Here is a 14,646-nt window from a genome sequence, read left to right as displayed (position 1 = left end):
AGTTTATATTTGTTCCTTGGTTAATTAGTTGTCTTTGCTTGCATTCAGATACTTGTATGTGAGTGATTGTGGCAGTGGTGGCCACATCCTGCGGTGTGGCTTGGACGGCACCGGGTGTGAGACCATTGTTGACAGTGTTCTAGCTCAACCAATCTCTCTAGTATTTGACAGAGATCCCGAGAACCGTAAGTTGTTTTCCACACATTTTAAGTAGCAAGACGTGCAATAAGAATAATATGTTAAAAGTTTTGTTTTAATAGCTGAAATTCCAAGGGAGCTTCTATGGTTAAACTACTCCTTATCCCAAATTTGCAACCCACTAACTTGAGCATATTTTTAAATAGGCATTTTGAGTTTTAATTTCTTCAAATAAAAAAAATTCAGCCAGCAGTGAATGGGTACCTGGTTGTTAAATGATTTGACAGGTCATATTCTGGGGAAAATTAAGATTAAGGACTTGCCCGAAATGCTATGCATCTAGTGGCTAGTGGCTGTAAAAGAATGTAAGAACTCTTTTTATATATAAATGTATAAATAAATAAAATAAAAAATGATTGCAGAAAGGCTGTATTGGTGTGACCTACGGCTGGGCCGTATTGAGAGTGTAGCTGCAGATGGTTCTGACAGGCAAAAATTACAGGATCATCTTCATGAGCCAGTTTCATTGTTGGTGACAGGTGTCCACGTTATGTGGACCCAGAAGGACACTGATTATTTGTTCATTTCGTCTAAAACTGATAACGAGTCTGCTCAGATCAAAATACTAGGTAAGTTAATGTCTTCAAGAATTTGAGAATTATAAAGTACAGTACTGTATATGAAAACTGTGTTCCAGAAAAAGTTTGAATTTATTTATATTTTATATACAAGAAGGTACATTGGGTTGTTAAAGTATATATATATATGTTGGTGATCAATTAGTACATTGTTGCAAAGCCACTAACACACAGCATTTCACACTGATTCTAAAGCTAAACACAGAATTTGCAGTGAATTTAAAACTAAAGGTGAAATAGTCAATCTTGAAAACAACAATAAATTCAGCATAATTATTTAAACTGCCCAGAACACTATGCGTGTTAGTGGCTTTGCAAGAATGTAAAAATACCAGTCTTATGTAATCTCTCAAACCTATTGTACTTTTCTGTAAATAAAAATTATTATTATTATTATTTATTATTATTATTATAACAATAATAATAATAATATAATAATAATAATAATATAATAATAATAATAATAATAATAATAATAATAATAACAGGTACCTGTATATAATAACAGAATTTGAATTCACATAATGATTACAGTACATAGTGTATAAGACACTAGGGTGAGGCTGGGCTGCATCAATTGTTTTCTATAGTCATTAATAAAATGCTTAAAATACTTTGTAGACAATGCCCCTCCCCCCCCATACTTTATGCCTATCTACAGTATTTGTTATATTGCATACGTATTTATTATATTTAAAATTCATTGGCCTCTAGAAAAGTAAAAAAATAAAAAATGCATTAATCCCCATAAATAGTTGTAATAAAATAGTTATGATCATCTGACTACATATATAAGAAATGCTAATGCTGAACCTGTTTTGAAATAAACTAGAATATTACACTTATCCTGAAGGGACTGGACTTTCTGAGAGTAAGGAGAGAATCTTCAAGTTAGGAGAGGTCAGGTGGGAGGTGCCAGCGGCAGCAACACTCGATCATCCCTGTACACACCGTAATGGCAAGTGCTCTCAACTTTGCCTTGGTAATGGCATGAGTAATAAGGTCAGTAAAGTATTTATTTGGTTTGCTGTCAAATTCGTTAAGTCCTTTTCAGGTAAAATAATGGTGTACCTATTCCTGCACTTCGGGAACAAATTGCTAGATTCTTTTAAATGTGTATCACTTGAGTGTGAGGTGTTTTGATCAAAATAGGGATATAAAATTTGTTTGATGTACAGTATACTGTACTGGTAGAAGTATAGTGCATGTCATTTCATTAATGAAATACTAATAACTCATCATGTTTATGCAAGTTTACTATGCAACCAGAGACTAATATGACAACTAATCAGAACATTCATTGTTGAAATAGTTCAAAAGATTTTCCTCAGGGTTATCAAATACTGTACCATTTTTTATGAAAAAGATTTAAATGTTTTCTGTTGACAGGTCTGTGCATGTGCACTTGGCTTTGAACTATCAGAAGATGGCTTTACTTGCCTGAGGACCAAGTGTCATGGTGATCGGTTCCTGTGCTCAGGATCTCCTAGTTGCATTCCAGCCAGATGGAGGCAAGTTCTTGAATTTGTTCAAACAAATTTTCTCAGGTGACCTAGGGAATTTTCTCACTTTCTGCCCTTGACTACACAGAAGGCCCATTAGTGACGATTCCTGTCAAGGTGGACAGAGCCTCAGGTGCCTTGTGGTACAGTATTGTCCAACTAGACCACAAAGCATCTGAGGCTCTGTCCTCCTTGACAGGGATCTTCACTAATGGTCCTTTAATGTAGTCAAGGGAAGAAAGTGGGAAAAATCTTTGAGAAAACAAACATCCTGCAAACAAAACCTTGCATTTACTTGGGTAGTTATTAGGAAAGGCAATTATTGCTCTGCTTTCAACTGAACAGCAAATCTTGTTAATGGTACATTATTGTGATTATCTAATACAACAGTAATTAACTTAAATATAAGATCTATGTTGTAGGTGATTTGACTACAAAAGGACAGAAGGATATTACAGACACAATAGTGGTCAACAATATATATACCAGTATATATTTTGTATGTAGGTTACAGTTAGTAGTAAGGTGAGACTGAAGGCAGTGTGTGTAGTGAGATGGCAGGGTTGAGACAGGTCAGCAGAGATGTTATTTTAAGCTGGCTGTAGTGGAACTGATTCTGCTAGTCATCCTGTGGACATGTATACTTGTCCATCAACACTGTGTGGTCCAGTGCTGCTTGCAGATTAGTCAAGGAGAAGCAGCTTCATCCTGGGAAGTGCAGATGTCTGTAACACCTCAGTATATTGCAGATGTTGGAGAAGCAGCAATGAGCTACGCAGATTCTGTCTCTTCCCACAGATGTGAAGGAATACTATCTCCTCACAAGGAATATTTTGTCTAGGAATCTGGCTGACTGATGAATGTGTGCCCAGCCTGTGTGTTATAGCTCAAAGTTGTAGTCATCTGTGATGGTGGTGTCTAACTGGAGGGATGAGATGTGAGAATGTATAAGCTTGTCGGTGGGCATTTTTGTTGGGAATGATCTGGGCTCGGGTGTTATGCAGGGGGGAAGAGCTAGAAAATCCACAGGCATTGGTAAGGGGTACCTGAATGTAAGAACATTTGATGCTGATGGCAGAAATGTCATTGCATTTTGTTACTCATAGTGCACTGATTAAGACTGTCTTTTTTTTTACACTATTGTTTACAATATGAAAGTGCATAGCAGCTATCCATGGAAATAACTAAACATTTTTTGGTCATTGTTTTGGCAGATGTGACGGTACTGTGGATTGTGAAGGAGGTAGTGACGAGCAGGACTGTGAGGTCATCGTCAAGAATTGTGATGAATTTTCATTCCAGTGCTCTTCTGGCAACTGTATAGATAAAACTTGGAGATGTGATGGTGTCCATGACTGTGATGATGGTTCGGATGAGAATCCAGAATACTGTACAAATGTTACCTGCAGGAGTGGTAGGGTTTTAATGTTAGATGAACCTTTAGTAATTGCAATTATGTATCCTGCTGAGTGAATAAGATCACCTAACTTTATCTAAAAAATATTATATATATTTTAAGGAAATCTATAGATTACCAAGAGAGACAAGCATTATTGATTGGATCTATCTTAGGTAATATACATTTCACTTAAAAATGTACACACACATTAGGTTCCCTATAAATATTCCCATGACTGATTTTGTCAGCACAGTGGCAGTGCACGTCGGGGGAATGCATCCCACATATGTGGTTGTGTGATGGGAGAGCAGAGTGTCCGGATGGCTCAGACGAGATCAACTGCACAATGTCATGTCCTCCTCACAAGTTCACCTGTAAGGATGGTGAGTACAGTATCGGTATTGTCTTTCACATTTACTTCGCATAGATTTTCCTCTTTTTCAAGCTTTTCCGACACCAATGAATTTGTCAATTCTTCTTCCTTAAAATAAGTGTCATTTACATAATGTGTGTAAAATTGTATGTACTTCACTCATATTATAGCTATACATTAGCTTAACACCTTTCTTAATATTTTCACCATGCTCTCCTTCATGATTCCTTCCATGTATACATTAAACAACCAAAGAAACATTATATAATCGTGTCATACACCTACATGAATATCAAATTAAGACATTTATATAATAATTCTAACATGTGCACTACTTCTACATCAAAAAATTTACATTTAATAGAACTATCAAGTAATAATAATAATGAAAAATGTGTTAAATTTGTGAAAGTACAACTACTGCTGTTTCAGGGACCTGCATACCATCTTTGTGGCAGTGTGACGGAGGCGAGGACTGCACAGATGGCTCTGATGAGCAAGACTGCCCAGGTGAGCGTTACTCTTGTGGGAGGGACAGTGTATAACTAAAGCACATTTTAATTGCCATAAATTTAAAAGATATTTATTCGTGAAGAATCTTATCTTAAAATGGGATTAGAAAATTAGAAAGTTAACGTTACCTGCAAGTGCATGTGATATAAAGCAGCATTAGAATGAGGGGGTTTCACAAACAAATCACAATAATGTGATGTATCGAGTGAACAAATCCACAAGGGCTTTGATGAGGGTTCGAACCTATGCGGTGGATGTTCCCAGACACTCTCTAGTCAACTGTATACTACGACAGTAAAAAAAAAATTGCAACCTGGAGTGCTACAGCCCCCACGAGGATCCCGAGGCTTCCACTGAAGCCTAGCCGGGGTTTCACACAATTCCCCTATGCACTCGGGCTCTGTCAACCAAATAGTTCTACCTCTGATGCCTCCTACTTCAATACACATTGAAGTAGATATCTGTAACACCTACTTGGTCCAATAAGCTGTTGCTTGGAGCAGCCTGCAGACCTACATATCTACTACAGCCCAGTTGGTCCAGCACTTCTTGAAGAAAACTATTCACTTTTCTCTTAAAGATGTGCATATTTGTTTTGGAAATATTTCTTACACTGGGAGGATGTTCAACAACTGTGAACAAAGTTGTGAGTTGTCAATAATTATTTTGAAGTCATCATTATGCTTATCATTTTAAATAGTATAATTAAACTTTCTATTTTTCACATTGCAGTAAACTGCAAGGTGGGAGAATTCATGTGCAGCAACAAGCAATGTGTCCCACTGTATGTGACATGTGATGGTGACCCAGATTGTGCCGATGGGTCTGATGAGAGCCCCACAAAATGTTCAGTCATACCTCCTAACTTGCCAGTGGTGTGCCCTAGTGGCCATGTAATGTGTGCTCTCAGCCCTTCACAACTTGAACCAATATGCATCCCAAGCACTGCTGTGTAAGTTGTTCAAGTTTATTAATGATATCTTCAGCATCATTAATTTAATATTTAAAAAAACTACCTAAATCAGCAATGTAAAAGATACTTATATCTTCTTTTGACTGTAATTCAAGAAGATATATAACTAAAATATTGCTTAGCTATCAGCACCATTAAAGATGGGAAGTGCTTTAATATTTATCCTTTCAGAAAAGGAAATTCCAAGCATCAAATTTATCTAGTAAATATTTCACATCGGTAAAATAGTGATGGGTAAAGCTGTAGTATCATCATATCTTGCAGCCTTGAAACTGTACAAAGATGTAAATGGATTGCAATATAAGTAAAGTACTGTGTTCATATCAAGTTTAGTCTGGTGTTTAATAAGATGATGAATTCTGAATACTGTACATATGAAATATGTAAAATGTTCACTTTACTACACTGTTTGTCTTGGTGCAAGTTTGTCTAATAAAAATTCCTGGTCCCAGGTGCGATGGTAAGCGGGACTGTCCTCAGGAGGATGATGAGGACTGTACGTGGTGTTCACAATATGAGTTTCATTGTCACAGAACGGATCGTTGCATTCCATTGAGGTTAGTATTACTTCATGGAAGACTTTGCTTAACCACTGCACTGCGCAAAGCGCCTTTAGGCGCTCAGAGAGTTGTGCTTTTTGTTTTTTAATTTGGCTATATTTTAATGTTTTTTAATGTTTTCATTACTATTTGTGTTTTGAAATGGAAATAGTTGACTTTGGAAACATTTTGACATTAAATTTACCTGAACATTTGTAAAAATAACAAAAATATGTCCTTGACAATGGCACCAAGACGTTTTTGCCGAAAATAGGTGAGCAGTGCAAGGGTTAAATAACAATATTTTAAGGCTTCATAGTGGGATTACAGGTCTGAATTTTCAATATATTTTTGTGGTATGATAAAAGCGTACAAAGGCGTTTCAACAAAGCTTGTTCTGTGTCAAAACAGTACTGTATATATTATTGACCTAGGCTCAGGATGGGTTGGGTTTGGTTTAGTTTGATAGATTTTAAGTTAAATTAATCAAATAAAAAATATTGCTTAATAATTGTACATTTATAATTTATTTAGTTTACAAAAAGTCCAAATACGGTACTCGATGCAAGGGCAAAGGGAATGAGTTGGTGGTCCCATTTATGTTTATTTTCACTCCTCTGAAGGCCAAGCACTTCCACAATAAATGCTAGTGGAAAGAGGGAGGAAGGGTAGTGAAGATTTTATATTGGTCAGGTGGGTGTGTGACGGTGAGGAGGACTGCCAAGATGGATCAGATGAAGGCCCTGATGCCAATTGCAAAATGTCTAACACTTCCTTGTCTGTACTCGGTGGGAACTATTTACGTGAGTGTTTTATTTTTCTGAAATGAAAAGGCAAACTTAATGATTTACTTTGTCAGGATGTTTGAATGGGAAATTTGATAAATGTTTGTTGATTTTAAAAAGTATATCATGCAAAAGAGAATTTCAGAGGCAGTATTCTAGCACAAAACACTGGTTTGAAAAATGAATAAAAGTAGATTTTGGTGGGCAGGTGGGACATCGTCTGAAAGAATTTGTGGCGAGACGGAGTTTCTGTGCAGCATTGGGGACTGTGTGGAGAATAGGAAGGTTTGCGACGCTACTGCTGACTGCATTGATGGCTCTGATGAGGGAAGCTGGTGTAGCAAGTATCAAAATTATAATACCTTAAATGTTTTAAATGATCCTAACAGATTAGTTTCAATAAATCGGTTAGTTGTGTACTTAGCTGGAAGTAGTTTTCTTGTAGGGATTAAACTTTATTAATTATCCATTATGTAGATACATATTAGTTTTCCACTGACTATGATAAGTACTGTATCGGGATAACTTGAATGTGTTCTCACTTTATATTTTGAAAGTCATTGTGACTTGTTACTTTCTTGCTGTATTATAACCCTTGTGGCCACTTTGAAATCTATTATGCCCAAAGTTTCCTGAAAAGCTAAATTTCCTGGAACTTGATTTTTTAAACTAATATTTTGCCTATTATAAGAAATTGATCCCAATTGCTTAAAATATGCATGTATTTGTGCTTAGATAATTTAACATGCTCTGTTCATTTTGTGGCTTGTATCTTCCAAATGACAGCTTTTGAGAAATGGAATAACTATGGTGGCCATCATTGATGTTAATAATGGTTTTTGCTTAATATATAAACAAGTTGCCAGTAACACAAACCAATATGTATAGGTGATTATGTATCTTAGTGGCAACTATCCCAGTTTCTTGCATCTATTCTCGATCAATTCTCCAGATGTTATAATGTGTCTGGATAAACCCTAAGCAGTCACCAATCTGAAATTCCAACCTTAATATATGATAGTGTATTTGTGTTTGCACCAACAATAGCTTAATGCTACAATAAATTGCTAGAAACTCGAAGCCTTTCCGGATATTCTTGAAGCCAAAGTAACCCCAGTTCATAAGTCTCAAGCTTCTACTAACTTCACCTGTAGACTAATATCCTACCTAGTTACTTGATCTAAGCAGCTTGACTCCAACAGTGGTAATTAGTATTGGCATTCCCTAAGGCAGCATTCTTGACTTGCTGCTTTTTCATTGTAAATATAATTGACCTACCAAATGTTGCCTTACACTTAAAGTAAAAACTGTAATAATAATAATAGTTGTATTTATAGAAATTGTGAGGAGGGTTTGAATATAAATTCTTGGTTCCTCTTTATTCCAATTTAAAAGAAGTACAGCATTTTATTGCATTTAGGAGGATTTACATAATTTAAAACTACTGTATTTGTATGTTCCTGTGTTATTGTTCTGGTTGGGTCAAGCTCTTGGAATATCAATATATATATTTGCTGCTTCTGTGATGTCTGTTGGTTTTCTTGCAGCATTCTCAGAACTGTTTGAAGTCAGAATTAGTATTGCACTTCAAAGATTTAAGGATGTAGATATGGTCCTACATGCATGTGCATACCCGCACACACACCTATAAATTATATTGCCAGCCTATAAATTATGTGAGAAATCTTTAAAGAATTCTGATAAAGAAAGAGATCTAGGGGTGGTTCTAGATAGAAACCTGTCACCTGAGGATCACATAAAGAACATTGTGTGAGGGGCTATGCTACAATTTCTAACTTCAGAATTGCTTTTAAATAGATGGATGGTGAAATACTAAAGAAATTGTTTACGACTTTTGTTTGACCAAACTGGAATATTCAGCGGTTGTATGGTGCCCATATCTTCAGAAGCACATTACCAAACTGGAAAAGGTGCAAAGACATGCAATTAAATGGCTCCCAGAACTGAAGGACTAAGAGCTGTGAGGAGAGGTTAGAGGCATTAAATATGCCAAAACTAGAAGATACTGTAGAAGAAAAAGAGACGATATGATCACTATGTACAAAATAGTAACGGAATTGATAAAATTGATAGGGAAGAATTCCCGAGGCCTGGAACTTCAAGAACAAGAGGTCATAGATTTGAACTACCTAAACAAAAGCTGCCAAAGTAATATAAGAAAATTCACTTTCGCAAACTGAATGGTAGACGGTTGGAACAAGTTAAAAGAGAAGGTGGTAGAGGCCAATACCATCAGTAATTTAAAATGTTACATGACAGAATGCTGGAAAGGCGGGACACCACGAGCGTAGCTCTCATCATGTAACTACACTTAGGTAATTACTTGCATGTGTATGTAGTGTTTTTCTTTATAGTACAATCAAGGATTCAAGTAAAGGTGCTGCATGTTGGTTGCAGTTTATTGTAGTAATTGCTAATGTAAGGGGGGTGATAGGTATTTATAGAATGTATATATAGGAAATACTGTACTTTAAAAGTAAATTGGCTAATATTTGAATACTGGAGGGAATCCAAATACACGTAAGTATTTTGAACTATATAAGTATTTGAGCAAATCATCTTGTATGCATGCATTATATACAATCCTGTTAAAATGTATTCTCTGCCAGTCTGTTCAAAACCTTATCCATCTTGCCACTTGCGGAAAATTTATCATGCGATCCACTTGTATTACTTAATAGTGTTACTAACTAAGATAAGCTGCAATACTGATCTCTTGTAGAAGAAAGCTGTAGAAATAATGGTGGATGTCAGCATATATGTCATCCCAGCCCTGTGGGTCATCGGTGCTCCTGCCACCAGGGCTACACACTTGCTCCCAATGGTGCTGATTGTGTGGTAAGTGGCCACTGTTTAGAACTGGTATTCTCACGAATGATCAGTCTTTCTAGTTTTCTAGCATGTAAAATAAATTATTTTTACTTAGTTCATATTGTCGATTGTAGTTCAAAATGAGGTTTAAAGTTGTCACTTAATAAACTTAAATTACCTGCCAGTTAAATAACTTAACATTGTGGGTAATTTGTATTGCCTTTTATTATCTAGCAGACGAGTTATGTACTGTACAGTGTTTTCCTGAATTTACCCAACGGCCACCATCTTGCTGGTGGCTTTGACAAGCCACCAGCAAGCTGGTGGCCCTCCCCTCCTCCCCTAGTCTTGTCTGTGTTAACATTAAGGTCTTGGTAGTAAAGTTGGGTTCGTTCTCAACTCGCAGTTGGGAATCCCAGATCTGAATACCAGGTGGGATAGAAATGGTGGGCATGTTTCCTTTCACCCTTTGTCTCAGTTCACCTAGCAGTAAATAGATACCCAGTCAACTGTTGTGAAGTTGTATCCTGAAGACTGTCAGTAGTTTGACCTTGGGGATGGGTGGGGGGCCTAATGTATGTATGTATGTGTCTGTGTGTGTACAAGCTGTCTGTCCCTGACAAAATTAATTATAATTAAAATTATCTAATCTTTTTAAAGAAGTGGTTTGGGGTAAATATCCTCCAAATTGCTTAGTACAGTATTTTAATTTTTGATGATCAACCCTGTCATGCCTAGTTTGCAGTGTTAGTTTTATGGCCCTCAACTATTCCTGATATGAGTCAACTTAGTTCTGGGAGGATTTTTATTGCCCAATGTTGAACTTTCTCCAAAGCAGATGTGTCCTGAAGTTGATGTTTCCATGCTTAGAAACATGAAGACTTCTTCACACCTGCAGACTGTCTACCATGGTGGTATATGGGCATTAAAATTGTGTTTACACCTGCTATCAACATCGTTCTACCGTCCAACCACTTGGGCTGGATGGTAGAGCAATGGTCTCGCATCATGCAGGTCGGCGTTCAATCCCAACTGTCCAAGTGGTTGGGCACCATTGCTTTTCCCGTGCCCCATCCCAAATCATTATCTTGCACCCTTCTAAGTGCTATATAGTTGTAATGGCTTGGCATTTCCCCCTGATAGTTCCCTTCCCTTGTTATTTTTATTTACATTGAAATGACTATCATTGAATTGTCCTGGTGTCAAATTCTATTCCAATGCCTGTTACTGTAATAAGAGGATCTGACTAATATTCGCCCCCCCCCCCCCCCCTTCCCTTCCCTTCTTTCCCTGCTCCTTCACTAATGATTATTATTTGGCAGATGACTGTGCAGAGCTTTACAGAGTGAATAAAATAAAACAGTCATGGAAGTGCCACTATAGGAAACCTTAGGGAAGGGGGGTGTGGGGGTTTGGTAAATTTTCTCCCACTGATGTATGTTGTCTTTGGTTAACTTGCACACTGGAACTCTGCTCGGTTGGTTGCTGCATCTTCTCCACTGCCTGCATTTGTCACACCTATGATTTGCCTCCATTATGAATAACATTATTCCATTGTCCTTATTTTTTGGTGGTATTGTCCTTTCAGCTTTAATCTTTTGCAATTGCTCCAGTATGTTTATTTCAAATGAGTAGACTTGTATTTCTGCTTTCTTGTGTAATGGTGTTCACTTAGTAGAAATTAGATTGATTAAAAAAAATAGCTTCTCAGAACTTGTCAGTCAAATTTGTTTTATCTTTGAACATAATTAAATAGACATTTTGAGATGTGTACACAGCATTATGGTTACATTTGTTGTTAACAGGATATAAAGGAGTGCAAAGACGAAGCACACTGTAGCCATTACTGCCATGAGCTGAGGGGTTCGTATTATTGCTCATGCAAACCGGGCTATGAATTACGACCTGATGGCAAAACCTGCAAGCTTGAAGGTATTTATAAACATACTTTGGATTATTAGTTTATTATTATCTCATGCAAAACCTGCACCAACTATTTATTTATGAGAGAGTAATATTAATCGAAAAATAGGAAATTAATTTCATAGTGATTAATTATTTGCATAAACATTTACATGACACGAGCAACAATTATTTAAGTGTACGCATAAGACCATCTTTAACATCAATTTATCTTGCATTGGCAGTTATTTTTCACTGTTCCCAAGACAACGTGTGAATACATGCTTTAACAATATGCATGGGGTTTGTTTAATTAGCCATTAAAGTTAAAGTAAGGAAGCTAGGGCTGAGTGTCAATAGATGACAAAATGTAGGGAACAAGAAAAGGTTACACACAGAAATCACAATAGGGTGATGCATCAAATGAATAAATCCACAAGGGCCGTGATCAGGGTTCGAACCTACGTCCGAAAGGATCCCAGACAGCACCTTAATCGATTGTGCCACGAACATGGTAAAAGAATTGCAACCGGGAGTTCTACTGACCTCACACTGATCCTGCAGTCTCTCCGAGACACAAACCAGGGTTTTACACAATTTCCCCATGCACCCGAACTCTGTAAACAAACTATTCTACCTCTTCGCCCTTACTTCATTACACACAGAATTGTTCATTTGATGCATCAGATGCATCACGCTATTGTGATTTCTGTGTGTAATGAAGTACACACAGGACTTCGGTTTGTGTGTGTGTGCAAGTATATGTGTACTATGAAGTGGTTATAATGTTGTAACGTTATATTTCTTTGATAAATATTAAAGCTGGTGAGGAATGGATGGTGATGGCATGGCCAGGTCTCCTAGTAAACCTGAGCCATAGTTATCAGATAGTAAACAAGATGAAGATACCAGAGTGGATCAACATTAACTCACTGGAGCACAATCCTCTTGAGAATAACTTCCTCTATACTGATAGTAAGTGGCTATACAGTACTGTAATGTTTGCCTTGTTTACATTACATACAAAAAATGAATTATGTAAGCATAGTGTTAATTTTTCTATATGCAGTCAAGATCAGTGATTCTTAGGTGCGAGCAGAGTAAGCCAGTGATTCAGGGCCCCAAACAACACTGGGCAGCCCCTTGTTTGCTTCATTACTGCCATGTTACTGACTGTACTCTACCACTTAAGTGTTTAATAGTAAACAACATTTAACTAACACATGTACAGTAGTGTAATTGGCAGATGTAAATAATTAAAAGGTTTACAATAATCTTGATTTTAGTATCATTATTCTGACAGCGCTGCAAGGTGTTGTGGGAACGGTAAGCCTTCCCAGTGGCCATGATGGCAGCACTGATCACAAGGTCCTCCTCACTAAGAGGAAGAAGCCTCAGGGTCTCTCATTTGACCCTACAACGCAAAATATTTATTTTTCTGAATCCTTTCATGCCCAGAGGCCACTTGTGCCACAAGATGCCAGAGTAGTGAAGAGAAGTGGAGAAATAAATTTTAAGAATGTATATTCTTTCATATTAGTAAGTGAATGGACAATATTTTATTTTGTAATGCAAATAAAACTGAAAAAATTTAAGTGATTAACTGAAACCTCACTTTTTTCACTTTATAATTTCATATAGGCTAGTTATGAAATATTATTTAAATTCAGTTTGAAATGATTTCTGCATTTTGTTTGAAAATACAGTATAGAAAAAACTAAGTTGAGTTATCAATTCATGATCTGGGCTCATCAACTGAACTAATCGCAGCCATTTAATATTCAGAGTTAAATTCACAGAATCTGTGCATTTCTTCCTGTATAGGTTTGTGGTGTAACAAATGGTCAGTGTAGTCTGATCTTCAAAGCATTTAATGTTGAGATTCCATCGACTCGTGTGGCTACCAATGAACGTCTTCTGTTCTTTTGTACTAATTATCTTGGCCATGAAGACCGATCAGAGATTTTAGTTTCCCTCTTGGATGGTCAGAATAAGAAAGTGCTCTGGAAAGACAAGGTATATCTGACAAATTTTTATTTCAGCTTTCACATGGAATATGTCTCTCTCATTTTGTGTAGCTTCCAGATAACAAATTTTTTCCTGCAAATATTTTACAGATGGTGCGGTGTGGATCAGTGGCAGTTGATGAAGCGAAAGAGAGAGTTTATTGGACGGACACTGCTCTTAACACTATCGAGTCAGTCTCATGGGAAGGTAGCAAACACCGTATTGTCCAGGAGAACAGGGCAAGTTCGTTGTTTAACTTTGATCTAACTAATTAAATTTTGGCACTTTAGTGTACTTTAATAAAACAATAATAATATCAATTTGAAGGCTATACTGTACCATAGGTTAAATTTCAGTTTAGTTATATTGAGAAAAAGTTACCAAGCTATTGAATATTTAAAAATTATACTAACAAATTCAAGGTTTCCATTATTTTATTTCATAAAATGGTGTAAATTTCTTGTATTTAGGTTCACTCGCCCATTAGTTTGTCATTGACTGGTGATTGGGTCATGTGGATTAATCTGGGAGGTCATGAAGCTGTCCGCTGTAGCAAGATGGATGCAAGTGTATGCAACTCCAGGACCTTAACTTCACCTGCCAAGGCCTTGGCTGTTGTCCCTCCAGTCATGAGTATTGGTAAGTTACTTCATGTTAATGTGAGCGTGTGTGTGTGTCAAAGGGTGCATTTATAATCATCTTAAGTTTTGAATGGCAAAAAGGGCTTCTTGATAAGAGTATTTGATTTTGTTTCATTGTGGTGGTTTATTGTATTTATATAGTAAATTCTTTTAATATGAATAGAACAAAAATATTTAATTTTACAAATGCTGTAATATTTTGCCAATTATTTGTTACCTGAAATAAAAGGTAGAAGCAAAAGTTAGTATCTCTCTCTTTTTTTATCAGCCAAATATATTACATCTTAGGAATCTATTCAAAGAATACTTGATATCAGTATCTACTGACAGGCATGTACATAGGCATGGACAGCACAATTTACTCCAACAAATAATAAGAACATTAAATTGTGGCTAAAAATTTA

General features: G+C 36.5%; 1 protein-coding gene across 6 annotated transcripts in view; it reads left to right on the top strand.

The window, feature by feature from the left end:
• Window positions 1-14,646, top strand: part of LOC123772085 (vitellogenin receptor) — a 32,133-nt gene that overhangs the window by 10,837 nt on the left and 6,650 nt on the right. For 5 of the 6 annotated variants that reach the window (XR_006774606.2, XR_011224032.1, XR_011224031.1 and 2 more), the window contains exons 14-31: window positions 49-185; window positions 561-767; window positions 1,630-1,778; window positions 2,166-2,287; window positions 3,493-3,692; window positions 3,926-4,060; window positions 4,483-4,560; window positions 5,296-5,515; window positions 5,989-6,093; window positions 6,769-6,878; window positions 7,069-7,200; window positions 9,604-9,719; window positions 11,498-11,624; window positions 12,417-12,569; window positions 12,898-13,133; window positions 13,419-13,610; window positions 13,712-13,840; window positions 14,072-14,240. Coding sequence is in view for 3 of the 6 variants with exons in the window: in XM_045765010.2 (XP_045620966.1) it covers window positions 49-185; window positions 561-767; window positions 1,630-1,778; window positions 2,166-2,287; window positions 3,493-3,692; window positions 3,926-4,060; window positions 4,483-4,560; window positions 5,296-5,515; window positions 5,989-6,093; window positions 6,769-6,878; window positions 7,069-7,200; window positions 9,604-9,719; window positions 11,498-11,624; window positions 12,417-12,569; window positions 12,898-13,133; window positions 13,419-13,610; window positions 13,712-13,840; window positions 14,072-14,240 (2,717 nt within the window). In the remaining 3 variants the exon portion in view is untranslated. Of the gene's footprint in view, window positions 1-48; window positions 186-560; window positions 768-1,629; window positions 1,779-2,165; window positions 2,288-3,492; window positions 3,693-3,925; window positions 4,061-4,482; window positions 4,561-5,295; window positions 5,516-5,988; window positions 6,094-6,768; window positions 6,879-7,068; window positions 7,201-9,603; window positions 9,720-11,497; window positions 11,625-12,416; window positions 12,570-12,897; window positions 13,134-13,418; window positions 13,611-13,711; window positions 13,841-14,071; window positions 14,241-14,646 lie in introns of those variants that run through there. The other variant, XM_045765012.2, reaches the window with a different exon arrangement.

The sequence above is a fragment of the Procambarus clarkii genome, chromosome 69, assembly GCF_040958095.1.
Source record: "Procambarus clarkii isolate CNS0578487 chromosome 69, FALCON_Pclarkii_2.0, whole genome shotgun sequence".
Taxonomy (NCBI): domain Eukaryota; kingdom Metazoa; phylum Arthropoda; class Malacostraca; order Decapoda; family Cambaridae; genus Procambarus; species Procambarus clarkii.
Note: the sequence above shows the minus strand (reverse complement) of the source record. Positions and strands in the feature narration are given on the sequence as shown.